The following is a 27,268-nucleotide window of genomic DNA, read 5'->3' as shown; positions in this document are numbered from 1 at the left end:
AACAAACATCTATTATTCTATGTATCAGTTTTGTGCAATTCAATAAAAGGAGTAGTAGCTATTTTTTGTTACATTTAGTTAAAATATACTATTTGCTCCATGATTTTCAAGGTTGTCAAAGCTAAGTAGTACAGCTATCATCTCCACATCTCCACATATCACAGGCAGGACTGCTACAAGCAGCTATAAAAGCTTCCCAATGCCTCCCTTTATGAGACTAGGCTTTACTAAACTTGCAGCTACCCAGTTTTGGGGTTTGAACAGAATTTCCTATATCAAGTGTCATTTCTGTACCTCTTTGGGGGAAGGTTAATTCAGAACAGCTCAGTCTGTCCATGGATAAGGCTAAGGAAAATTGGGAAGCTCAGTATAATACAGTTGCCTAAAGAAGAAAAAGTTACAGTTGAAAAGGTAGTAATAAGTTTAAATCTTTGGCCAAGAAAAACTAAAATTGAAGTCATTACTACAATTGTGGAGTCAAGAGTGAGATTGGGAAACACTAAAGGTAAATACCTTTAAAAAAATTGAGGCAGAAGACTGAGTGTGTTTTTCACATGAGACTGACACAACAATGATGGTTGGTAACAGCAACGTGGCTTTGGAAACAGTTTAAAAATCTCCCACTGAAAACACAAAGATACAGGCTTCAAAGGAACACAGGTAAATGAATCTGGGGATATTCTCCACCAAGTAAGTCTAGAAATTTCCAGCTAATCAGCAACACAATACTAAATTTATAATGGCAAAAGTCTACGTAGAAATAAAGCAACCAAAAAGAAGCAACCAAAAACACACGCGAGTTTTAATTTATTTTATTTTATTTAGAAGTAAAATAAAACATGACATTTCCATCTAGATACCACTGGCATATGCTGCAGTAAATTCAGACATGGAGAGGTGGGCTTAGCTTTCAGATTCCTCCCAAATTCAGCTCTTTCCTGTTGCACTGGAGCTTTGTGCAAGCTCTGATACACCTGAGGACACAACTGTTTAAGGCAGCCGCTGGAGCTCAAGCTTATCAGCAGATGGTGCTTCAAAGACATCATCTTCAACACTTTCTTCTATGGGCTTCATCTTTGCTGAAGTTCTCAGGTAAGGAGATGTGCGGCCTGGGCCTGTCACAGGTACAAAGAAATTACCAGTTAATTTAACAACACACACCTGCTACATAGACCTGTTTGTGACAAAGTGGACACAATCTGATGATCCCGCCCTAGTTGCTTCATGAGAGGATTTCTAAATGAAGGTTTCTTTCTTATTTGGCCATAGGCACCAGGAAACTCTAGACATGGAACAGCCATGCTGCTAAGATCTAGCAATGCCTCCTGCTAACCACAGACACAGCATTCTCCCCAAGTTCAGGGCAAACCCCAACTGAAGTTCGTGCCCACGGGGTGCCCACTGCTTGTTCCCCAGAGATCATTTTCTCACCCTTATGTTCACTCTCTGACTCATCTCCATTCAACTACAGCTGTGTGAGTGGCTGCCCCAAGTGCAAAGGGTGTGTACATCTGCACACTGGCCTGGCTGCAGGGAAACCTCGGATGGGCACATCATCAAAGCCACAACTGCCTTCAAAGCGTAAAGTCATAGAATGTGCTGAGTTGGAAGGGACTCATCGGGATCAAGTCCAGCTCCTGGTCCTGCATAGGACACCCCGAGAGTCACACCCTATGCCTGAGAGCATAGTCCAGACATTTAAACCCAACACTCTTGAACTCTGCCAGGTGTGGTGCTGTGACCACTTCCCTGGGGAGCCTACCCAACCACCCCCTGGGTGAAGAGCCTAAAAGCTGACCTAAGCCTCCCCTGATACATCTTTGTATGTTTTGCGCAGCATGATAATGTAAAACTTATAAAAGATTTATACCGCCATAAACAACCACAGAGAAAACAAGATTTACAGGCAAAGGCCACATAACTTTCAACTGACAGTAATTTCACTGCAAAAAAACTACCTTTTTAGAAAGGCAGCAACTTGCCTGCCAGAGTAGGACTCACACCACAGCTATCACTGTCAAGATATTAAATGGAATTTTTGTGCAAGTTACCACTGCAAACTACCTCTACTGCAGTTAAATTTTCAGTATGAGGGTCAAACCAGAGAACTCCTTCGAGTCATCAGCCGGACAGTTCTGTTTTCCATTGTTCATTCTGAAATCGAATCTACATGTGGACATGTATTTTTCTCAGTATCCTCTTCTAGACTTAGACCACCACAGTATGAGGTTACAAACAGTAGCTAGTATATTATGACCAAAAGATTATGGAAATCTCTGAAATCCCATTTGAGAAGAATGGGATCAACAAGAACAAGAGATAAAGGCCATGCTAACAGACTGTTTGCATACAAGCTAAAGATTTAAATATTCTTGAAAAAAATACCGATAGCTGTAACACACTCTTATTTTTAAGAAACATTTATCAGATATACAGTAAAGTGCTGTGTTAAGGAAGCCCACTTATGAGAAAAGACTCATTTACACTGTATGTGTTACACACAGAGAGCAATATACAGACACAGGCAACACCAGCAAGTTACGACACTAATGCATTTTTAAATTTCACATTCACAAAGACACTGTTTGGAATTGGCGTTTCAGAACTTCTTATGTTAAAAATGTATTCATATTTTCTTTTGAGATTCAAAAACTACTTAAACTGACACAATACAAGGTTACTCAAGCACATTTTTAGACACTGACATTATTAAACATTTCTTCCCACACAGATGTGTTTTATGGCCTAAGCAAAGGGTAATTGGCTAATGTGCCTCACCCAAAGTCTGTGGGTACATCTGGATATAAAAGTGGTTTTTCTGTGAGATACCCAAAGGTAAAAGATTGCCTGAAAATGCTGAGTTACAATTCCAGCTTCTTCTTTTTTTTTGTAGATCTTTGTTTCAGTGTAGTTTATTGTTATTTTTAAAATGGTTTTCTTCTGTTTAAAGCCACTTGGTTCTCTCCAGAAAACAGAAGTAAGCAGCCATAAGTTTGTACAACAGGATCCAATATAAGGTCTAATTCGCTCAGCCTGTTTGTTTCAAAGACATGCTCTTATTTGCTCCAAATACAAAATTTTGTCTACTGGTGCCATTATCCAGTGTTGGACAGATGTTCAAGTGACTGAGTCAGACCTTCCTTTCACTGCATTTTGTTGCCCTTTCTTGAGGGCCTAACCAAAATACATATTAAAATTCCTGTGAAATCCAATCCTGTTTTTAACCACAAGCAGGGAGCCTATAATTTGATAATACCACTAAAAGCATTACCAAACCAAAACCTTTTTACATTCCTGCTCAGCTTAGAATTTAACAAATAAATGCATACACGAGCAAATATGAAATGTCTAAAACAAGTACCACAGAAAAAGACACTGCATCTCTACTACATATGTCAATGGGTGTCAAGCAATAGAATTACAGAATAGAAACTAATATAAAAATATTATTTAAGGATTGAAACTAGCCTTGTGATCAGGTTAAACTATTTTTGCTTAACTCAAATTTTGGAAAAAGAGATACCTCTATTTCACTTACTAATGAACTACATACAGATGGACCACGGATGTCAAGCACAAGTGTCACATGATAAACAAACCCCACTTTAATACCTTTTAGAGGATGCCTGTTGAGTTAATGTGATGTTATCAACAGAAAACATCATGCTGCAAACGACTCACTCCGTAAGCATTATAGAACTCTTGTTGGTTATTTCCTTAATATAAAAGCAAAAAGTTAGGTGGGTTTCTTGATTAATTAAATTAAAAACATACTTTTGTTAGTAATTGTAGTTTGGGACCTACTAATTAGTAATTTTAACCCTTTTATTACTAAACACTTTGAAATAGGATTAATATTAATTTCTTGAGAAAATGAGTCAAAAGTTTATAATTTATAGCACTGATAAATGCACAGTTTTAAAAGATGGGATTATACAAAAATATAAATGCTCATTTTTTCAAGAATATGGAAATTAGGAGAAGAAAACTTATTTGGATTATAGTAGTCAAAGTTATATTTATGGTGGGAGGTTTTGTCCACACAACAATCACCTAGCAATGACAAAACAGTTTTCCTGCAGAGTCCCTGTACAGTCCCTTCATCCATTTTTTTTATTCTAATTAAAAAAAAAAAAAGAAGAAAAAGTTTGAAAAAGTTTCTCACAAAATCTTTTGAGGCTTTTGGATTGCATTTGTTTGTTCTAAATAAACAAATGTATGCCTGTAGAAGGAGGATCCAGGGAACAGCACTGGAACTGTAAGCCTCAGCATGTGCCTTATAGTAAATCTTAAAAAAAAAAAAAAAAAAAGACCAAAAAATACCTCAGCTGTTGCACTGAGAGCACCCAGCAGAAGAGTTTTGAAAACACAGCAGTCACAAGGCAAATGGCAGATTTTTTTTTCAGTTTTCCTTGTGGTCTGAAAAAAGTGCATACATGGCCACAATCCACACGGAATACAAATCTTTAAGCAGAGCTCACCTTGGCAGCAACCCCGTCATTGGCAATGACAGTACCCAGGAATAACTAACAAGCTATCTTGGCAAAAACAAAGATTGAAGCATTAGGGGTTCAAGGAAATTAACAAACCTTTTACACAGTCAGAAATTTCACAATCAAAATACAAAGAAGAAATAAATAACAATACTTCCCAAGGTGTGTATTGCACTGCTACAGGAGCAGTCCCTCTGCCTCCCCAAAAGTAAGGGAAAGCACTGGACTTGGGAGGCTGCTGCCTCAGCTGGGCTGAGGAATTCCAGAAAATAAAAGACACATAAACCCCTTCTTTTGGGTAAAGCACGCCCTGTATACCAAAAAAAAAGGTACACAAACCAAGGAAAAGTACAACAGAGTAAAGTGTATTTATCAAGCATGTGCTAAGCACAAGTGCATCTTGGAGATTTGTATAATTACAGCTGAACTTGTCATGCATTTCAAGTACTTTCTCCCAAAGCTGAAATACTGGTCTAAGAGTTTTGCTGTTAAGCCTGAAAGAGACAATTCTAACTAAACACACAAACACAGTTTTACAATTTCTGAGTGTGCAAATTCACCCAAAGGCTCTCTGTGCAAAGGAGCGGCTTCAATTTCACGGAACTTTGCTGTGTGTGAAACAGGTGAAAAGCCACTTGAGGGTTTAAAGGCAAAGATCAGAGAACAGACCAACACAGGAGACTTCATGGCAGGAATCTCTGCAGGCTGCCTGATCAAGAAGAGCAAGGAGAAGGAAGCCTTCTTTCAACTGGGTCACGGGCCTTGGTGCTCCTGGGGAGTTTTAACCACCCTGGTATCAGGTGGAAAGGCAACAGGGCTGGGAACAGGCAGTTCAGGAGATTTCTGGAACGCAGCAGGCAATTCCTTCATGCAAGTGATCGATGAGTCAACTAGGGAAGGCGCTCTGCTGGACCTGTCACTGATGAACAAGGAAGAACTCATCAGGAGCTGAAGGCTGCTGGTAATCTTGGCTGCACTGTCCAGCAGCTGGTGGAGTTTAAGATACCGAGTGTGTGCCAGACAAATAGTAGAATTACAACCTTATAGGACAGGGGACTGTGGCTTGCTCAGGGTTTTACTTGGCAGGAACTCATGGGACAAGGCTTGCAAAGGGACCTAAGGACAGATGGTTGATTTTCGAGGACACCTTCCTCAAAACACAAGGACAGTTCATTCCAGTGCACAAAAAGCTGAATAAGTAGGGTGGAAGGCTGGCATAGATGAACAGGAAAGTTCTGACAGACTCAGAACAGACACACACAAAGTGTAAGTGGGGATGAGCTCCTTGGAGGGAACACAGAACCATGGCCCAAGCATGCGGTGATGAAATGAGGGAAGCCAAACCTCAGCTAGACCTGGATCTAGTGAAAGGCAACAAGAAAGGCATCTACAAATAAATCAGCAACAAAAGAAAGACCAGGGTAACTGCGAGGCAAGAGTTCAGTGATGCACAGGACACAGGAACATGAGAAACTCTGAGCTATTCAGTAACTATTTGTTTTGAGTTTTTTCTTTAGGGGTTTGTCCTGAGGTCTATTGGGGCTCTGCATCCAGTGCTAGAGACAGAGGGTGATGCTTGACTGACAGGAAACCTGGACTGAGTCAGGAACACCTCAAGTCCACAGGGTGAACACAAGATTTTGGAACCACATGGGCTGCATCCAAGGGTGCCAAGCATTGGCTGATACAATTGCAAGGCTCCCTCTATCATCTTGGAAAGGTGGCTGCAGTCAGGGGACACAAATGGAAATGCCAAGATCACAGCCATTTTGATGAAGGGGAAGATGAGACATCCAGGCCTAGTAATCTAAATTAATTTCCCAGGAAGACTATGGAGCTTGTCTTCCTGGAAGCAATGTGCAAGCACACCAGGGGGGGGAAGGTGACTGGGAAAGCCATCACGGATGCTGATTACCTCTGACCACCTTCCACCTTTGGTGGTGAGCTGATGGCCTCTGTGTATGAATGGAGTACAGTGGATGTTGTTTACATGGATGGTAGCACAGCCCTCCACAGTCTGCCAGTGGGTCCTTCCAGACAAATGGGAAACAGGCTGGGTAGATGGACTACAGCTTCCGTGGAAAATCTGCTGTTCTGCCAAGTTCACAGGGTGGTGAACAGCAGTACAAAACCCAGCTGTCAGGTGGCTGGTTACTAGCAGTGTTCTCAAGGGCCAAAGCCAAGGCCTGTAATATTCAAGATATGAATGACCTGGTTGATGGGATGGAATGCACTCCTGCCAAATTCACAGACAAGAGCCAGGTAGTGAGGGAAACAGCTGACAGGCCAAAGGGTAGGGCAGTGAGTCTGGACAGGCCATTGGAAAAAGAGAAAAGAGCTGACAAAAACGACAACTTCATGAAAGACAAATCCTTGAACCTGGACATGACACACCTACACAGCATTACAGCCTAGGTCCCAGCTGCTTGGAAAGCAGCTTTGCAGAAACGAACTTGGGCATCCTGGTGGACACAAAATAGAACGAGTCAGCAGAGTGCCCCTGCAGTGAAGGGTGCCATCCATATATTGGGCCACATTAGCAGCATATATTGAGCCATATAAGCAAGAGCATAGTCAGCAGGTCATTGAAAGAGATTAATCCCCTCCATCTGGCAATTGTGAGACAGGATCTGGAGTGCTGCATCAGTTTTGTGCCTCCCTGTACAAGAAAGACATGGACACACTGGAGCGAGAGCAGCGGAGTGCAACCCAGATGGCCAGAGGCTGGAGCAGTGATGGAGAGGCTGCAGGAGCTGGGTGTGTTTAGGAACAGAAGGCTCCCAGGGGATCTGACTCTTGTCTTTGGCTACCTAATGGAAGGCAACATAGAAGAGAGAGCCAGACTCTTCTCAGAGGCATGCACTAAAGAAAGAAGGAAAACAAGCATGAGTTGCAATGCAGGAAATTTTTTCACTGTGAGGGTGGTAAGTCCCTGCAGCAGATTGCCCAGGGAGGCTGGAAAATCCTCCAGCTTGGAAATATTCAAAGCTTGACTGGACATGGCTCTGCTCTAGCTGATGTTGCTTTGGACATCAGGCTGGACCTGGTAATTTCCAGGGGTCTCTTACTACCTCAGGTACCTCTGAATGTCCTTGCCGTGAACGGAGGAGAAAAAGAAAACAACACTGGAATTTTCATCAAACTATATCCCAGATGTCACCCTTGATGTTCTAGTAGGGTGAAGCATTAGTAGGGCTTTTTCCTCCATCTATTTGGGCATGCAGACTACACCAATGTTAAGGAGTAAAACCAGATAAGCCCTCTGAAGGTCTGAAGGTGTTACTGGATGAGAACTGTGAGGAACACAATGGAAAACAGATAATTAAACAGAAAGATGCAAATATTTGAAAATATTTCCTCTTCTTAGCAGAGACTTTAACCATAACAAATAACATATAACATAATAAATAACAATAACAGTGGGTTTTTTCTCATATATTTGAATTATAATCACTAAAAAATAGTATTTCCAAAATCAAAATAAATAATCCTATATGATCCTTTTAAATGCTGTTTTAAATTCCATCCATTAAACTAACAGCCTATGCCAAATGCAAAAATTGAGCACCCTGTGGGGCTTTTTTATTCGAACACTGCTTTCAGAATTCAGGCTAATGTTGATGCTTAGATTCAGATGATCTAAAAACAAATGACAGCAATAGCCTAGAAAGAATAATTTAGAATGTTCTCATAAAGGAATTAAAATAGTAGAAGTAAAAAGGTCAGACATGTTTTTTTCTCTCACTTCATTTGTTCTCTACTACTCCTGTCATACAAAGCACAGCAGAGGAGGGCCTGACAGGATACTGGGAGATTTTCCAGGTGACATCAAAATATTGGTTATATACCACATTCCTCCAGACCCTGCCAATACAAACGATCTCAGGAGGAAAAGTAGGACACCAAGTTGGTGAGGGAAAATGTTTTGTTTGGGTTTTTAGTTTCTACAAGCACCAGTGAGAGACCAAAGGACATACTACTGTGACCAGCACTGTACCTTCAGTTTGGCTCCATTACTATAAACATTCCACATTATGCCTAAACATAAACATTATGCCAAAGATTATTCCTACACATGTTGGGGTCTTTTCCCAGTATGTACATGAGGCATCTGCATCTAAAACACAAAGCCTGATGCACTTAATGACTGCCCTATAGTTAAGACCCTTCATTTAGCTGATACAGCAGCACCCAAAAAACTACACTCTGCTCCCACAGAGGGCAACAGGAGCTCTGCAGTGGTCTCTGATGGTCAACCTGAACCGTGTTCAAAACTGCCACAAACTATTCTGAGCACTCACGAAGAGAGGATGCAGAGGAGGTCCCACGAAGAAACATCTGCAAGCCATCCTCGCTGTCACTGGTGCTGGCCATGCTGTTCCTCATCTGCATCACGGAGAGCTGGGAGCAAAGGCTGGGCTGTCGGTCAATCTTCTTTGAGGCCTAAAAAAGAAAGAAATGATTACTTTAAAAAAAGATCAGGCAAATTAAAATAAAAATGGAAATTACTACTTCCCTTGTAATAGATGCTCCGGGCTCAGCCATAATTATACAAGAAAATTGTTATAGGAGAAGATTCTATGCAGTGTAAATCAATTTAAATGACAATAGAAAATGCCAGTAATATACTGGAATTGCAACACTGACAAGTATGAAACTGCACATTAATTATTCAATCTCAAATTGCTTTTGTACTGAAATTTTCATGTATTTTCTTACAGAAAGCTTGGGGTTTATTATCTGGTAATTCATTATTTAAAAGTGATGCTCTGCAATTAAATGTAGTCTGTATGATGAGGCTGATCCTCCTTGGTAAACAAAACAGCATGCTACATATAGAGGCAATTTATACCTTAACAGAAGCATGTTCATTTTCCTGGCTTTTCATTTCATCGTGTTAGAAAAGTGGTGAATGTCACTCCTTCCCAGCAGATGACCATTTGGCTCTTGATTCTACTGCAGACTAAGTGCATCAGGTGAACATTATCCTCTCCCTGTCAAACGGTCTGAGGAGCTTCCATTTTGCTTTGAGTAGCCTTCCTGAGAAGCCTTTATACTACAACATTTATGTGAAGCCATACATTGTACCTTGTAAGGTATTACTGCAAGTCAGAATGCTATTTTAGGTACACGTGAAAGGTAGCAATCAATGGCAAGACAATAATGGATAAATCCACTTTATGGAATTTTAAAAGTCAGGAACCAGTATTCTATTTCATGCAGAAAGGAATGACTACTTTCCCAATACTAGTGAAAGTCTCCTCAGGTAGGAGAAAATCACAAGTTTTCTTACAAAATAAATTATACTCTAATAATACATTTAATAAAATAGAATATACTTTTTAAAAACAAATATACTTTAAAAATAAATATACTTTTTAAATAAATAAAATATACTTTTCTGTTTTCCAACAAGAATTTATTTGATAGTTTTACCTTCTTACTACCATATTGAATACAAATAATCAATATTCAATACTCTACATACACAAGTCAACCCCACTATTTTCTGATGAGATTGACAACAGTTAAAAGATATCAAAGACACTAATAATATTTCTATTTGAAAGTGAAGCTTGTGAGAGGTAATATGTACATAGAGTGCTGGCAAAGGGAAAATTAAGAATTTATTTAACAGTTCTCTTGCCAAGTTATGTAGGAAGAGCTCATGCAACATAATTTTTATTTTAGGAAGAATAATAAGATACTACAAATTTCCCAAATGCTCACTCAATGTTTACAACATACATTTTCAAAACTTACTATAATAAACCAGCTATAATAATCTTAAATTTATGAGATTTTTGCCACTGAAAACAAAGACTCAGTACAAACTGATGTTAAAGAGAGCAGATGTTAAGTCAAAAGCGGGGCAAAATTTGTTGGATTTTCTAATTCTTCAAATTATGATAAGGAATAAGTAAGGAGACAAAATGAAACTAAAGCAAGATAGTTCATATATCCATGAGTACGCCCAGACCACTTAATGTTTTATATATTTATAAATATATAAATTATATTTTAATTATATTTATTTATATTTTATATGTATGTCATTATTCCTTCCACTAACTACTACATCATAGCAACATAATGTTTGTTTTTTTTGGGTTTTTTTGCATTTGCATCCCTCAAAGACATGTTGAAATTATTCTTCCTAGCAATCAGTGTTACATAATTGTTTGCCCCCAGTAAGAAATTTTTTTAAAGAAAAAAGCTCTGAAGCTTCTTTTTACAAAGACACTCATTTGTTAGTGAAAAAGGATATCCAGGGAGAAGCACCTTTTTAGCTACTGGCCATCATTTCTAATCATTAGGCAGAAATATTTCCACAAGCTGATCAGTTCTGAATCTTATTTACTCATCTTTCTTGTACATTACTGTGCCGACTTTAACAAATGTTTCTTCTGACAGAAATGTTGCACTGACTCACACCTTGGCACTAAAAGGCCACAAGTGTGCATTAAGTAGCTGATGGCAGCAAGTTAAAATAAGGTGCTTTAAGAGTATTCAAAATTGAAATAAAAACACATTTGTACGTGGGAGGAAAATTTCCAAACAAAACATGAAGTTGCTTACCTTGTCATTTAAGGTTGGGTCATTCAATGAATAAAGTTTATTTGTAATATCTTTGCCAATAAGGTACTTAAAGATCTCATAAAGAAATGGCTCAGACTCCAGAAAGTAAGTCAGCCGCTCCCTGGACCAGCACAGGAACTTGCAGTTATCATCGGCAATAATGGTGACCTGGAAAAAATACATGCTCAGAGTTAGCATATTTAAAAATGGTTTAACAAGAGCACACTTGAACATGCTTTAAAATAAGTGAGTACATTTTATTTGTGACTCCAGTTAAAGTAACTCTTAAAGCCATGAAGCTTTTTTGTATCCCTTTATTATGAGTGTGATAATTGCAAATATAAAAATTCTCAGCTATTTATTATCATTATATTTGCATCTGATAGGTGTAGCCACTTTGTTTTACAGAAAACCTGGGGGAGAATAACAGGGAAAATCTCTCATGAGTTCCCAAACCATAAAAGCACTTATGTAAGAGGAAATTTATTTATGAAGTCAGTCCTATAGTGATGACAAGCACTTGCAGTAGGCTTACATGTATCTTGGTTTTATTTTACATCACCGTCACCAAACAGGAACAACTGGTATCGCCCAAAGGTCTCCACCAAAGAGTTTTTAGCAATAAAAAAAAAATAATTCCATTTTCCTCTTGTAACTGTCAGCCCTGGTGATCCCAAGTACAACCTTGTAGCAGTTGAGCCAAGGCTCTGTTTGCTCAGTCATTGACAATCCAGTTATAGGTAGTTACAGGGGATTTTGCCCCTCCTCATGGGAGGATGGACGTGCCAGGTTCATCCCCCTGTGCCAGCAGAGGGCAATGCCACACCAAAACCCACACTGGTCATACCCAGGACCAGGTTTTGCAAGGGGGAGTCAGGCATCTATGAATAAACCAAAATCAGGTGCTCTCTGCTTTTACAAGATAACATTACACCCTGAAAAAAAAAAAAATCCATTAAGTCCTGGAAACGATGGAATACTGTCACATATCCACGGATTTTTAACTCCACAGACTGAGGAAGAATTCCCCAGCACTGCCAGCAGATGGGGTCCTGACGACTGAATCCGTGTGCTCTTGCAAGGCTGCTGGTATTCACACGGCAGTAACAAGCAGAACCCACGAATAAAGGATGCACTCTGCTCCGGATCACAATAACCTCTAAGGCAGGCAGAAGCTGAGGCATGACCCTTTTCCCTTGGGAGGGACCGATGCCTATCCAGCCTGTCCCAGGAGAAAGGGGCTGTGCCAAGGGGCAGCCGGGCTGTGGGAGGCCCCGCTGCTGCCAGGTGAGTGCATCGGGACAAGTCTCTCCCCCTGGCGTAAGCCCAGTGTTTGACTGGAACACATGACATCAGTCACTGATTTTAGAGTCTGCTCTGCCTCCCCTTCTGCCACGCTGTCAGTGTGGATGTGTCAGCCAGACACAGTCCGGTCATTATTACACACACCTAGCTAAAGAGCATCAAGAGGTAGCAAAATAGCCATTTCTATCGGAAAAATACACCCTTACCTAAAAGTATTCCACCTCCCCAAACTATAACAGGATATATTTAATATACCCTTATTGTTCCTGCTAGAGAAATATACCCTTATTGTTCCCCATATGAATATTTTTATTCAAAATACTGAGAAAATTTTCAGCTTATGTTGCTTTAACAAATTGCAAAATGACAGAATTATTCATACACTTTTATAAATACCAATTTCTAATTACTAGTACCAGAACTTCTAGAGTTTAATTATTACAGCAGCTCTTTTTCCCTTTTCTTTTTATTGAACCACTGATGAGACCTGTTCATATCATCTTTTTCCATCAAAACTGCCTCTTAAATTTTTTTGTCCTGAACAATCTCTTAACACAAATAAACTTGGAAACAGTAAAAAATAACAAAATAGCAAAAGCCAGACTGCTCAATACACAACATTATAACAGTGTTTTGCAGCATTTAAAAGTTCTTCTTGATAGGGTCCATCTTCAAAGAGTTGTAGTAGAAGGATAGCACAATTATGCAAGTCAAACAGTTCACTGTTGATCAAATTTATCAAATCTATTTTTTTAATTGTCTCACCAGCTCATATCCAGTGACATTTAAAACAAGATGTACCTGGAATTTCTCACCCCGGTTCATCTGCGTTGATCGAAATTCAGGAGAATCTATAAAGGCACAGGGGTAAATATTATGCAGAAAATGCCCTCGATAAGACACCTTCATTCTGGAAATAAAAAATGTATGAAACAACATTTTAAAATCATGGAGGCTGATTAATTTAATCAAAAATTGGGTAGGACTACTGACAACAGTAATGCAGTAGGTAACAGGAATAAATACGTTCATCTTCTGGAATATCACTCCCAGAGCTACCCTGTTTTCTGCCTAACTGATTCCAAGCCGAACAGGCTGCCAGACAAATAGAGAATTGATGAACATGGCATGTATCCACAAAACATTGTTATTCAATATGAGAAAGGTCATGTTACACAGCCAGACCGGAATCAGGCTTCCCTTAGGTAAGTAGCTTTGTGGTAATGAGTAAGAAAAGCAATGGAGCCTGACATTGCTGCTGCTGTCAACAGAAATTGGTTAAAATATTGGCCAGAATTTAGCATGAGTTTCAAGATTACAGCTTGGCCATGGGCATATATTTCACCCTTTCTCACCTGGATTCAGTCTGCCTCTGGGCAGTGCACCTGCCCTTCTCTACTTGCACGTACAAGTGCAATGAATCAATTCCAAAGGCCTGCTGTTTTAAATCCTACTGGAGACATACTTCTTCTTCCCTCATGCACTGTATTTTTTTAACCTTAAAACCTGAGAATGGACAACTACGATGTCTAAGACTCAAACAAAACTCTTGCTCATTTTGCAAGACACTGCCTTTGGTACTACACAAATATAATTCCCACTAAAATCCATGCAGCTGCACACGTAAGTGGATACACACTATGCTCGCAGTAAGAGATATCACTGTCACCTGAAAATGGTGTCAAAAAATAGTCTGTAAGTATAGAACCATTTGACTACAGACCATAGCATACTACAAACAATTGCAGCCTCAATAATTTTCTAATTTATTCAGCCATGACACAAAGCATACGACTGTCCCCAAACTTTTATAGAACCTACTTCCCCTTCAGCAGGATGCTTAGCCTATCATCAACTGATGTTTTATCTTCTGCTGCATAGGCTTGACCTGTCTTCAAAGTCTGAATGTTGCAGAATTGTCCAGTTAGTCTTTGGAAGAGCTCTGGAGGCACATGGAGAGGTTCAAACATTCTCTTGTAGAGGCTGCTAAGCTCCTTCTCTATCTTGATCTAGATTGGAAAAACAAGAGAGATCAATAAACAGATGCATTAGTTAAAAATGGGTAAGACTGCACACATGCTTTAGCTTGAGGGACATCTTTGGCTTCATTATGCTCAAGCAAGGAAAGAAGTGGTAAATGTGTGATGCCTATCCACAAACACTGCCTATGATAGTGTGACCAAAACCTTACCTAAAATTAGCCAGGATGGCACGCTGGTGCTTTAGAATGCTGTTCCATCCAAGTGCCACATTAAATCACACACAAGGAGCCCTCTGAGATGTCTGTTGGTGCAATAGTGACTAGGAAGGACTTGGGCAAGAATTATACAGAGAAAAAAAATGAGGCTGTCTTTCACACTGCATGCACGCATGACTACGGCTATCCCTCAGGCTCTCCTGGGAGCCCCTCTCATCCCTGAGCTTCTTGGCTTACTTGCAGTAGAAAAGCAAGTCCTGAAAAACAAACCAATTATATTGAAAGCACATGTGATGAGGGAGGAAAAAAAAAACCCATAAACATTGCCAGCTGAACATCCCACATCTAAGAGCCCACCCAAACTCAGGCAGCAGCAATGAGGGAAAGGATGTTGGCTGAAATCCTATGCCTGGAAGTCTTCCCTGAATGAAGAAAGCAGGGGATGAGACAATATCACAGCCTTCTTGAAAGCAGAGACAGCCTGAATAATGCCTGCATATTTGCCACGAGGAAGACAAATTAGAACAATAAGCATCGGATAATGAAAAAAAAGAAAATATACATAGAAGAGAGAAAAAGGAAAAACAACCAAGAAAGAATGACAGAAAACAAGAGAAAGATGCAAGTTTCTGACTCATGTTCAAGTCTTCCCTCAGGACCTGCAGGTCCTTTTCTACAAAGCTGTTTTCCAGCTGGTCAGTCCCTGGCATGTGTTGATGCACGTTTATTCCTCCCTGGTGCAGTACTCTACACTTTCTGTTGAACTCCGTGAGATTCCTGTTGGTCCATTTCTCTCAGCCTGCTGAGGCCCCTCCAGTGGCTTTCCCAACCTATCAGCCACTCCTCAGTTTTGTGTCATCAGGGTTCACATATACCCCACCACCCAGCCCATGAATGAAGATGTCAAACAGCACTGGGACCAGCACTGGCCCTGAGGTTACACAGCACACACTAACATATGTGTAGTACCCAGCTCCAGCTGGACTTCTTACCTCTGATTACCACACTGACATTCAGTCAGATTTCAATTTTCAATTTCAATTTCAATTTAATTTCAATTCATTTTCAATTTCATTTCAATCCATCCAGGCCACACTTCAACAGATTTTCTATCAGGATTTTATACAAAACAGTGCTGAAAACCCTACCGAAATTAAGACTGAGGATACTCACCATTCTTAGCTATCTGGCCAGTCATTTCATCATAGAAGGTTATCATAGAATGGCTTGGGTCAGAAGGGGCCTTAAAGATCACCCAGTTCCACGCCCTCTGCCATGGGCAGGGACATCTTCCACAAGACCAGGTAGCATCAGAACTTCAACCTGACCTTGAACACTTCTAGGGATTGTGCATTTACAGCTTCTCTGGGCAAGCTGTTCCAGTGCCTCACCCCCCCTCACAGTAAATAATTCCTTCCTAATATCTAATCTAAACCTACTCTCAGTTTGAAACCATTATCCTTTCACTACATGCCCTTGTAAAATGTCCCTCTACATCCTTCTTGTAGCTTCCCTTCCAGTACTGGAAGGCCACAATCTGGCCACCCCAAAGCCTTCTCTTTTCCAGGCTGAACAACCCTAATTCCCCCAGACTTTCCTCATAGAACACTTCTGTCTCTGTGCTCAGGACCTCAGAGCACTGCAGCTGGGATCTCATCAGAGCAGTCACTTCCCTGACCCTGCTGGCCACGCTGCTTTTGATGCGGCTCAGGACACAACTGGGTTTCTGTGGCTGAGAGTGCACATTGCCAGGTCAAATCCAGCCTCTCATCCACACCCAAGTCCTTCTCTGCAGGGCTGCTCTCAATCTGTCCATCCCTCAGCCTGTGTTGATACTGGGGGTAGCCCCAAACAGGTGCAGCACCTTGCACTTGGTCATCTTGCATTTAATGAAATTTCCATTGGCCCACTTCTCAAGCTTCTCTGGAAGGTATCCCATCCTTCAGGTGTGTCAAACAACTCGGTTTGGTGTCATCTGTGGATTTGTTGAGGGTGCACTCAAGCCCTTTGTCTATGTCAGTAATGAAGGCAGTAAATAGCACTGGTCTCAGTACAGACCCAAATGGGACATCACTTGTCACTGATGTCCATCAGAACTCTGAACCTTTGACCATTATCCTCTAGAGGTGACCATTCAATCAGTTTCTTATCCATCTGTTATCAGGCTGGTTAAGCATGGCTTCCCCTTGGTAAATCCTTGCTGACCACTCCTGATTACCTTCTTGTGCTTCATGTGCACAGAAATGTTTTCCAGGACTCTCTATTCCTTCTTTTCAGAGATCAAGTTGAGGCTGACCAGGCTGCAGTCCCTTGTCCCTTCTTGCCCTTTTTGAGGAAAGGAGTGGCATTTGCTTTTTTCTCTGTTCCTCACTCATTTCTCTCAGTCACCACCATTTTTCCAAGACTATCGGGAATGGCCTTGCAATGACACGAGCTCCTGTGGCTGTGTGACATCAGCGCTCACGGACTTTCTATGTCCAGTGCATCACCTGACCTAAAGTTACACTGGTTTTACACTGAATCAATTACTAGTTAAATATTCCACAAGCAACTACACTCCTATGAAATTCAGGTTTTGAATTTCCTGTATGTTCCTTATGCCACAATCTTTAGTCCCTCAGAGGACATCTACACAGACAAAACAAGGATTAAAAACAAACATGCAAGAGAAATTGTATTATGTTAAGGATTGTCCTGAACATATTTTTGTTGTTCCATATACCCACAAATTGTTTAAAATATGTTCCATATACCCACAAAGCTAGATGACTGTTTTACCATCAGGTTCTCCAGGAACTCATTCATTTTTAACAGCTGTACCAATTTAATTTGCACTTTCTATGACACTTTCATGACCACTGCAACTTAAAGAAATACATTTCCATCTGAAAAAGGAATTTACGTAGCTCCTTAGACTCCTGCACCCAAAACCAGGCACACAGACATGAGGGCAAATTTTGGCTCTGGAGTGTTAATCCAATCCCTTAACTAGCACATGGTTCATGTTTCATGATCTTCCTCTAGTGTGTAATACTTTGAGGGGAAAGCAGGTGTAGCCACTTTCTTAAAGACCGATCAGATTGCAGGCTGTAGCTGAGCTTTAGATGGGCTCCCTTATAACAGACCATTCCCCCTTCCCAAGCACAGCTGACTGCTCCTCCAGTCATGCTTGTGGGTCATATTCCAAACAAGCCATATGGGTAGGTGTAATGTTTTCTTCAGCAGGGGTTGAAATATTCTGGGATGCTGCCAGAACTCCGAGTCAGACTGATTAGAGTCAGCTTCCACTCCAACTAAAAAAGCCAAATTTATAAAGCTCCAAGGAATCAAAACCACTGAAATAATCTTCTGGTCAGAAAAGAAACTCACTGTGATTTTGGATGCTCCATTTAATAAAATAAATATTTAACAACCGAACATATAAATTATTCATTTTGTAATATGACTAACTTGTAATTATTCTGCCATTCCTTTCTTTCCTTGGAAAGATCTTTTGTGAGAATTACCAAAACTGATTGAGATGGGCAATACAATAGCTGCAGAGAGAAAATCTCATTCAAAAATTAGTTCCTAAGAGTTTTAATTTTTTTCCCCCTACTCTTTGTCCTCCTGTAGGAAAAACACTTAAAACAGCCTTGGGGTTTATAATAAACATGTCAGATGGCTAAAAAGACTTCTGTGACTATCAGGCATCACTTCAAGTACACTTGTTGATTATAGTTTGCAGCCAAGATTCATATATTTTTAAATAATTACTGAAAATATTATGTATTACAGCAATTAAAAGAACATAATCTTTTCCACGCAATGTTCACAAATACTGTAATTTCTCAAGGGAAAGAAGCCTATTGAAATTAAGCCTCAAAATGCAAAGAAACAGCACTACCTGGCTAGTCTATCAGATCTAATTTTTGGCCAAGATTTTAAGTTGCTCAGGTCACATAGCACAGCTGATGGTAATCTTTGGATGAATCTGTGTTCCATATTGGAGGAACACTGCTGTAGGTAGAGCCTCTTCCTTTTTTAACACATGTACTCGATTTATCAACTTGTTGTAGACAGATGCAATTTAACCTTTAGCCTCCTTTTATATGCTGTGGTTGCCTGCCAGAGTGTGAGCAGTGCAGTTTATGGGAGTGCCAAGCACCTCACTTCTGCTGTGGCTACTCTGACACTGGGCAAAGGCTACAGAAAGACAAAGCAAAGTTAAAGGCAGGTGCTCCAGGTCTCCCCCTCTTAGATGCAATTTTTTACCAATTTTGGTGACTGAGTTCATCAGTCAAGTTTCATATTCTCACAAAATTCCTTCTTTTTGTATCCACCCACAGAGTACTGCAATCACTGCGATCACTTAACCTAACTCCTACAAATAATTCTGCTAACAAATTTATTAGAGGATTTAGTGAAAACAGCTGCCTCTTCAACAGGATGAAATCTATACTGTAATGCACAAAGTACCCCAATCTATGCCAACACAGCTTTTAGTAGAGGACTGTAATTACAAAAGAATGTATTTCCTTCTTCATTCAGTATTGATTTACACATTACAGGGTGATTTTTTTGTTTGGTTGTTTTTTTTCATTCAAGCTCAAACCAGCACAACATCCTCCCAGGATGCTTTTTCACTCACCTCTTTAGATTTTTGGAAAGGGTTGGACAGGTACAAACTCAAGGACCATTACCTATGTTAAAGGATGCCACTTTCAAAATACAGGCAAGATTAAAGGCTTGGTTTCCCAGGGAAATGGGTTTCTGTAAGCTGAGCACTCCTGCCTTTTGCAATAATTTCTGACTTAGGTGGCCATTTCCTGTCCCATCTGACAGAAGATTAGAAGCCTTAAGTTCTATTAAAAAGGCTTAATTGGGGGGGTTGAAGGGAAGCAAATGCTAATTTGTTTGAGGGGAAAGACTGCAAATAAATTAGTCCTATATTAGAAACCAGAGTACATGCATGGGATATTTAACTGTGGACATCTTCAGAGTAGGTAGAGTCTGGTCTCACTGGCTTCTCCCTTACCTATCTCATCACAACTGCTGTTTTGTGTGTGTGCTGGAAGCATGGCCATGGTCACCTAGCAGAAATACAATGCAGTTTCATCATGTGCTGCATCTCAGTGGTGACATAAATCAATTGAACAGGCTGAAAAAAAAAGCATTAGCAATACTAACTAAAGAGGAAGTTACCCTGTAAGATGACTCTTCAAGAGCAATTTGAACTAGAAATATTTACTACACATCTAATTGTCTAGTAACAGATCAGCCTAGTAAGTTTTAGCTACTTCCTAGGCAAGACAGAAATCAAGCTTCATGCTGCCTTGCCAGCTAATTTCCTAGCTGCTTTCTTGCACAGGCAGTATTGAATTGTTTGTTTTTTTTTTTAATTGTTAGGTTTTGTTTTCTCTTATTTTTTTTTTTTGGTACAAGTTGTTGCACACTTCCAGAGTGTGATTTTGGGCCAAACACAGAAGTATTCTGCTGAAAATGTGTACTAATCCACTGGTTTGCCCAGCAAACATGGGCAAAACTTCCTTTTCTTGCATCTTACTAGAGTGCTTGTAAAATTCAGCTGTTATACATACCGGTCTTCTTTTATACACTAGGTATATGAAATGCAAAAGGTTGACAACCAAAAACACAGAATTCCAGATCATTATGTCCAAGGCACAACGATAGAGTGTAGCCCAAATGATGAATAGTGCACATCCTGTAAAAATTAAAAAAAAAAAAGTGAAGAAGTTAAATTTCACCAAATAATAAACATTCCCAAAAAAACATCAAGAATATGTCCACTGAGTATAATTATGCTGAAAAGCAATATATTCAGGTAAGCTCTCTGGCTGAAGACATGCAACAATAGCTAATCACTGCAATGCTGCAAACAGGCACTGAGGGCAGGCTGACAGACTGCAGCCCTATTACATGGGACTGCAATACTGAAGTCACAGTAATTCAGATCAGGATGGGGCAAGCACAAAGGTGCAGCCCACGATGATTTGTTACTGAAATGAAGTAGAAAAGAGATGGGAGAAAATTAGATGGCTCACAAAAATTTGTGTTGCACTAATTAGACAAAAAAAGGCCTAGAAATTAACGTTCACATCTAATTAGCTAGGAAGAGTTGCATAAAAACTTCCCAAAGTCATATGCAAATAGTTTTGAAAATTAAAAGAAACTATTATTGCTGATGTGACAAGGTCACATAAGGAACCTGAATTCTCCTGTGTAACATCAAAGACAAAATTTCCAAATGCTTACTCTTTTTTTATTGCCTTGCTTTGAATGATGACTCTTGCTTTAAAATACAAGGCATCGTGTATGAATAGGGATTCCATTTTCAGCCTACAAAGATAATATTTATCAAATGATGGATTATGTATTAGTGAGTCTCTCCCAGATAACTGTGAGCCTACCATCCAACAGAGATGGCTGGAGAGGTCACAGTTATATTTTCGCTTAAGCTTCCTGCAAAGACAAAAAGGAGACAGTGCTAAATGAGTGTTCTTACCCCCTTTCTCCCTGAAGATGACCTTGACTTAATGAACTCGGTACTATCTAGTCTGTCTGGGTGTTAACTGATGAGGCAGCACTTACATATGGATTAGAAAAATCAAAATATAGTGACTCTTGATCTGACTAATAGTTAGACTGCAAGGCACAGGAGGATATGAAGTCTGGATGTATTGAAGAGCAGCAATATTGCAGAGCAGCACAGAGGTAGGACAGGGTCAAGGCAAAGGGAGCAGGTCCCTAGGAACCAGGCCTCATACTCATTCTGCCCATTGAGTAAATCTGCTCCCTGCTGCCACCCCAGCTTGCAAAACTCTGATTCCCTCTCTGCTCATACAAGACCTACAGATCAAAACGGCAGGCCCAGCAAGTGCAGAGCTCCTTTTGCTTTTAAAGCCAAGATAAAAAGTCTTGCAATGCTCAGACCCTTGGTTACCAGTGCAGTGCGTTTTAAGAAGTTACCCTATCACAGCTATAAAATAGAAAATGCAAGAGCATTGTAAATTCAAATTCTACCATAAAATTGTCCCACACTATAACGCCAATAAGCACTCACTTAAAAATACTTGAGCATGCTCTTGTTGGATTGGATTTATCCCTCTTATGCTGCAATGAGTCACTATTCCATCTTTGATCACAAGGATCTTGTCCCACACAAGGTACAGAGGCTTTGAAATAGTTGTGAGACTGCACTGTTACAAATCAAACCACATCGCTCAGTCTCAAGCATGCCAAATTTAGGTTTTCCTCTCAAGTCAGATTCCGGTGTCACAAGATTCCTACCGTGGTAGAAGAAACACAAATGATATCAGAACACAGAATGCACTCCCCATCGAAAGGCTGCACTTCCAAATCAGCAATGAAAATAATGCTGGTGACCCACAATGCCACAGGTTTGAACTCACATTAAAAGAATACATGGGCTCACAGCAAGCTCCTCAAGGAATAGCTCACCCACCTCAGACACACTGAGCCAGGGCACCTGCCAATACACAGTGCCAGTACTTAAAAAGTAAAGGTAAAAAAGAAGTCTAAAATAAAGGTCTTAATGATCAGGCATAACTGATTTGAAATAAGTGGATTTTAAACATCCAGTTACATCTGACATAAATGATGTCCACTTGTCTTCAAGCTGACATCTTCACAGGTTTGAAATTGCAAATTACAGTTCTAGGAAATTTTAAGAGCCAAGGGTTATATAATCTTTCTAGAAAAGGTATATCAAGGTCAAAACAGATCCAGTCTTAGACCAAAACCACCTTCATCAGAGCAAAATGGCCATTAATAGAGGCAGTAATTTCACCATAAGCTGCACAGACCAGCTCCATAATGGTCAAACCCAGCCACTTGTGTCACATTCCTGTCTCCAGAATAATTCTCCTACCTATGGTGAGCAGGCCTCGCAGAAGAATCATATGAAGATTTAAAGTAGTTGGAATAACCAGTCCAACTGCAAAGCAAATATTTGCCACGTGGAAAACAAGATGATGAATCTCTTTCCAGTTTTCACATGCAGTCTCATTGAGAGGATCAAGGGTGGAATTTTTTAAGTCTGGAACAAAACTTAGTGGAGTAACGGTGAGTGGGCTCATTGCTGTAGTATTCATCTTGGAGACTCCTGCAAGGAGAGGAAAAAAATTCACTGTGCATTAAACTGAAACATAGTAGACATACATATGGATTTTTGCAGTGTTTTCTCTCTTCCCAAGATGTATTTTCCATTATCATTCATGAAAAAAAAAAAAAGCTTTAAAAGGGTAAGCTAGGTCTATAGCTCAGTAGTGCTTTGCTATCTTTTTCACCTAAATCACAGCTACCAAAACAGAGAGGCTACTAAGTCTGCTGCCAGTCTTTTAGGGAAATCACTTGGTCTGCACAGTTTGAACAAGCTTGCAAGACCCTTGTCTGTGTGTGGGACTATTGGAGAAACTGAGATAGCTAAAGACTATTTCTAATCTAAATATACATAGGGTGTTTTTGTTGTTGTAATAATAAATATAGCACATATACCTTTTGCCTCAATTAAATGAAAAAAGTATCTGTGGGCAAATCCCAATACAGAACAAAAATTTCTATTAAAAACAAACTACAGGGAGAAACTGGAAGATTTCAAGACACTGTCTTTAGAATATTAAAAGCTGGTGTCACTGGGTAACTGGAGTCAATGTTACAAGCTCTACAGAACGTTTCTGAACCCAGAGCAAGTCTCAGCTGAAGGAACACAACTGCTCCTAGAGATGTCTGCGGTCAAACGCAGGAGAACTCTGCTCCCAGCAAGGCATGTATGGTCTCTCACTGCCACAGCAGTAGAAATTATATGGAGGTGGGCCCGAGTCTCATTAATGAACTATATGCACTTCATCACTGAGCCAACAAGCTCCATAAAATACAACGCAGCGGAATTTGCATTTGATTAAATTCTGTAGAGACCGGGCACGTCCCTGATGTGATCACTGACTGCCATGTAATTCATCTGCTCAGCAGACAATTTTGGGTCACAGTTAATACACTCTCTTTCCTGCAGACTTGATGTACTCTGAAGCATCTCTGTTAATTGAGTGTTTCTTGGCCTGTGAAATAAATTTGAGTTGCTTCATCCCTTTTATTGTTTTCTTGCGATCGACCTGTGTACAGGGCATATGCAAGCTGGGCAGTTTTCAAAATAATTCAGTGTTTCAGACCCCTTCTGAAAGCAGAGGGAAGAATGAAACCCTCAACCCTCTCTTACGGTTCATCTCCTATGCCCAGAGCCTGTCACAGCTAAGGGATGCTACAGAATGTGTAAAGGCATCCTGCAGGATCAAACACTAGCACAAATGTGGCGTATCTATATCTGGTTTGAAATTATTTTCAAGGAAAAAAACCCAAAAATAATCCTAAATATCTAATCCAAAATACACAATTCACTTATTTCTTAAGACATCACTTTCCTCTTTTCATTCCTACATTAGTTATTCACAAAGATTAATTAAAATGTGGGGGCTTGTCATAGCCCCTAGTGTTAGCAAACACCAGCCCTATCCAAATACACTTCTACCTTCGTTCAGCTCTTTCACACGAGTTCATTAAGAGAGTCATTAGAGCAGTTTCACTGTCCTGACAAAGCCTCTCACAGTGAGCCAAAGCCTGAGCCCATGAGAGGCTGCAGGACTGGCATTTTAACGGGCTCATAAACAGGAGGGAATTGCTAACTGGATAACTATGTCTGTGCTCATCTTACACACAGCTCGTCTGGGGCTCCTGTTGTTTCCAAACAATACAAACTCCTTACACTAGAACAGCAGGATCTCTAGATCTTAAAAAAAATAATTGGGTGAGTTTCTACCTATATTCAGCCTTTTACTGCCCAGTCACGTGCCAGCAAAGGCACCACTTAAAATGCCAACAGAACAAGTAGAAACAACGAAACTCACACGCAGATACAGAACCGGGCATAAGTCCTTCAACTCAACATCAAAAGAGGCTGCAAAAAGTAGTTTCAGTTGAATCTGATCACAGATCAAAGCAGCCTTCCAGATGCTTGATAATTTTTATTAGCAAAATTCTGTATTGCTCCACTGTGGGAATAGAGGCTACCTTACTCTTTCGTCTCAGCTCTAAAGCATCACACATAAGAAGACTGGAAACCCAAAGAACCAAATTAAATATACAGAACCTGACAATCTCATTCTCCTTGCAGCACAGCCAAAACACTGCTCCCCTTGCTCTTCCAGACACTGATGCAACAAATCACCAGCCATAAGCTAAAATAATGGAAGGAGTTTCTGCAAGTGTTGATCAAGCAATTTAAAGCATCCACAGTTGTAAGAGGACGTTTAACACTTTTGAAGGTCAGGCTTTCCTACTAGATTGCCTCAATTAGAATCCCGGGAGCCTAAATCTGCCCACCTCCAGTTTTTTATAAACTTTGTCTTTACTACCTCAAAGTCTTTATATGAATACCTTTGAACTTCACTTACTACTTACAAACAATAATTACAGCTCCCCTGACATACTGGAAACAGCAGAAATGAGAACTTCTCCATCATGGTGGTATTAAAAAGCTGACAGAAATAGATTGATGCTATCTGCAAAATGACACAAGGACAGACTTGGATACGGGCTCTGAATTTCAATTATGGAGACTGCTTTGGGGATCAGGAGAAAAGGCACACAGGCAGAGCTACAAGCTGTGACCTAAAGTGTTTCTCTACAGGTAACACCAGAAAGACAAATATCCAAAACGTCAGAAAACAACATCACTGTAATTTTTAGATCAATTCTTTCCTAGCACCTACTGTTGCCAAATAATACTGAAGAATGAGGGAAAAGTCTGCAATTCCACAAAAGAGCAAGCAATTATCATTTTTTACCTTATGTGACTGCAGAAAGCCAAAAATTAATTTGGAAGTACAGATTCAGGCCTTTAAAACTTTAATTATGTCTACTCAGGATTAATATAGCACAAGAATATTTAGTCATATGCTTAAGTCTTCAATGCAAAGATATGTATTAATATCAGAAGTTAAAAAAACAACTAATATAGTCAAATAATTTTGGAAAGTTGGGGTAAAATAGCATCCACTGAAATGAAAGCCTTATGGGACATAAGACAAATCATTAAAAGAGCATTTTTTAATATCCAGTATATATTTCCATCATATGGAGTCAGATTTACCAAAATAAGAATTTGAAAATTCAGATGATTGAGAACTCAAGCCAATTTGTTGTTCAAACAGGAGGGGAAAAAATAGGATATATTAAAAAAAAAAAAAAAAAGAAAAAAAAAAAGAAAAAAAGAAAAACTTAATTTTGAACCTAACAGAAGTTACTGTAGCTTAAAAAAAAGTTATTAAATTTTTTTTTGTGCATGAACTTTATAGAAAGTTAAGGTAATACTTGGTGATTTTAGGTCAGAAAATACAAATTCTCAGAAAATAAATGAGGTGAGCTTACTCTAGGATTCTGCTGTACTCAACAACAGCTTTATACAAGAGACCAAACTTCTGAAAAGCATTCCCAATGAAAAAGATTTAGTCTACAAATATTTGGGCACCAAGATGGCTTTAAAAAAAGCGTGAATTATATGGATAGCTAATCAACATTCACAGAAGACAGACATAGCAGAAAATTGTAAAGCATTTGGTTCTACTATGAGAATCAGTCAGCCAAGCTGACACAGGACAGTGCTGAGTTTCCCACTTGTGTCATTACCCACTTTACTGAGATTATTCATATCCCACAGCTTTACTGGTCAACATTATTCAAGTGAGCTTTTTAAATCTTTACTTGAGTATGTTTCTATAACTTTACCGTCAATGCAACAAAAAAAAAAAAAAATTAATTATACCTGCAGAACTTTAAACTACTTTTCTATGGATTTACAGCACAGAAGCTGCATAGATATTTTTTACTACTAGAGGAAGCATAGCTGAGTTAATCACAGTTTAAGTTACCAATCTCCTCTTTTACAATGCAGTAGGAACAAATAGGAAAGTGCTATAAGAAAGTATGCTCTTTGCAGCAAGTCACATCCAATTAAACACGTCAGTAACTACAGAAATTTGTTACCCAAGAGAAAATGCAACAACACGTTCATTCTTCATAGTCAACAAAGTATCCACACGAGGAGAAAACCTTCCCCCGCGGCAGCGCGGCCCGCAGCGGAGCGGACGGGGGCTGCCTCTCCCTTCTGCTTCCAGCGCTCACAGACGGACCCGCAGTGCCAGCCCGCAGCCCCGCTCTGCGCTCCGCAGCTTCGTTTCAGCCCCCGACGGGCGAACGCCAAACCCACCCTTCGTACGAAACAATGCTGAAAATAATTTTTAAAAATTGAAAAGGGTCGAGCAACCGGTCCCTTTTCCCCCAAAAGGACCCCTTCGAAAGCGGCAACCCGTCCCTCCTCCCCGCGGGCAGGGCACAGGAGGGCGACCGAAGGGAACGAGGGACAGGACCGCGCGTTCTCCCCGCTGGCCGGGCGGCTCCTGACGCCCACCCCGGGACCCGCCGATGCTGCTCCCGCGGCCGCCCGCGCACGGAGGAGCGCCCCTCACCTGCCCCGCGGAAAACTTTCCGGGCCGCCCGGACAGGACGGCAACAGCCCGAGGCTGACGGAGCCGCGGCTGTGACTAAAATAGGCAGAGGAGCCGCGGGAGCTGCGGGCGGCGCCAGCGGGGCCGGCACCGAGCGGCCGCAGCGCGCAGGCGCC

At 40.3% G+C, this 27,268-nt stretch overlaps 1 protein-coding gene across 3 annotated transcripts in view; it reads right to left on the bottom strand.

The window, feature by feature from the left end:
* Positions 1–797: 797 nt before the first annotated feature.
* Positions 798–27,268, bottom strand: part of BVES (blood vessel epicardial substance) — a 27,312-nt gene continuing 841 nt past the window's right edge. Inside the window, exons 1-9 of one of the 3 annotated variants that reach the window (XM_041414918.1) lie at positions 27,114–27,240; positions 26,632–26,872; positions 22,466–22,699; positions 20,154–20,278; positions 14,199–14,386; positions 13,179–13,287; positions 11,073–11,240; positions 8,795–8,936; positions 798–1,115 (exon numbers count right to left, since the gene is read on the bottom strand). In XM_041414918.1, coding sequence (XP_041270852.1) covers positions 991–1,115; positions 8,795–8,936; positions 11,073–11,240; positions 13,179–13,287; positions 14,199–14,386; positions 20,154–20,278; positions 22,466–22,699; positions 26,632–26,659 — 1,119 coding nt within the window. In that variant the 5' untranslated portion in view covers positions 26,660–26,872; positions 27,114–27,240 and the 3' untranslated portion in view covers positions 798–990. Of the gene's footprint in view, positions 1,116–8,794; positions 8,937–11,072; positions 11,241–13,178; positions 13,288–14,198; positions 14,387–20,153; positions 20,279–22,465; positions 22,700–26,631; positions 26,873–27,113; positions 27,247–27,268 lie in introns of those variants that run through there. The other 2 variants (XM_041414919.1, XM_041414920.1) reach the window with 2 other exon arrangements.

The sequence above is a fragment of the Onychostruthus taczanowskii genome, unplaced genomic scaffold (assembly GCF_017590055.1).
Source record: "Onychostruthus taczanowskii isolate IOZ18803 unplaced genomic scaffold, ASM1759005v1 scaffold48, whole genome shotgun sequence".
Taxonomy (NCBI): Eukaryota; Metazoa; Chordata; class Aves; order Passeriformes; family Passeridae; genus Onychostruthus; species Onychostruthus taczanowskii.
Note: the sequence above shows the minus strand (reverse complement) of the source record. Positions and strands in the feature narration are given on the sequence as shown.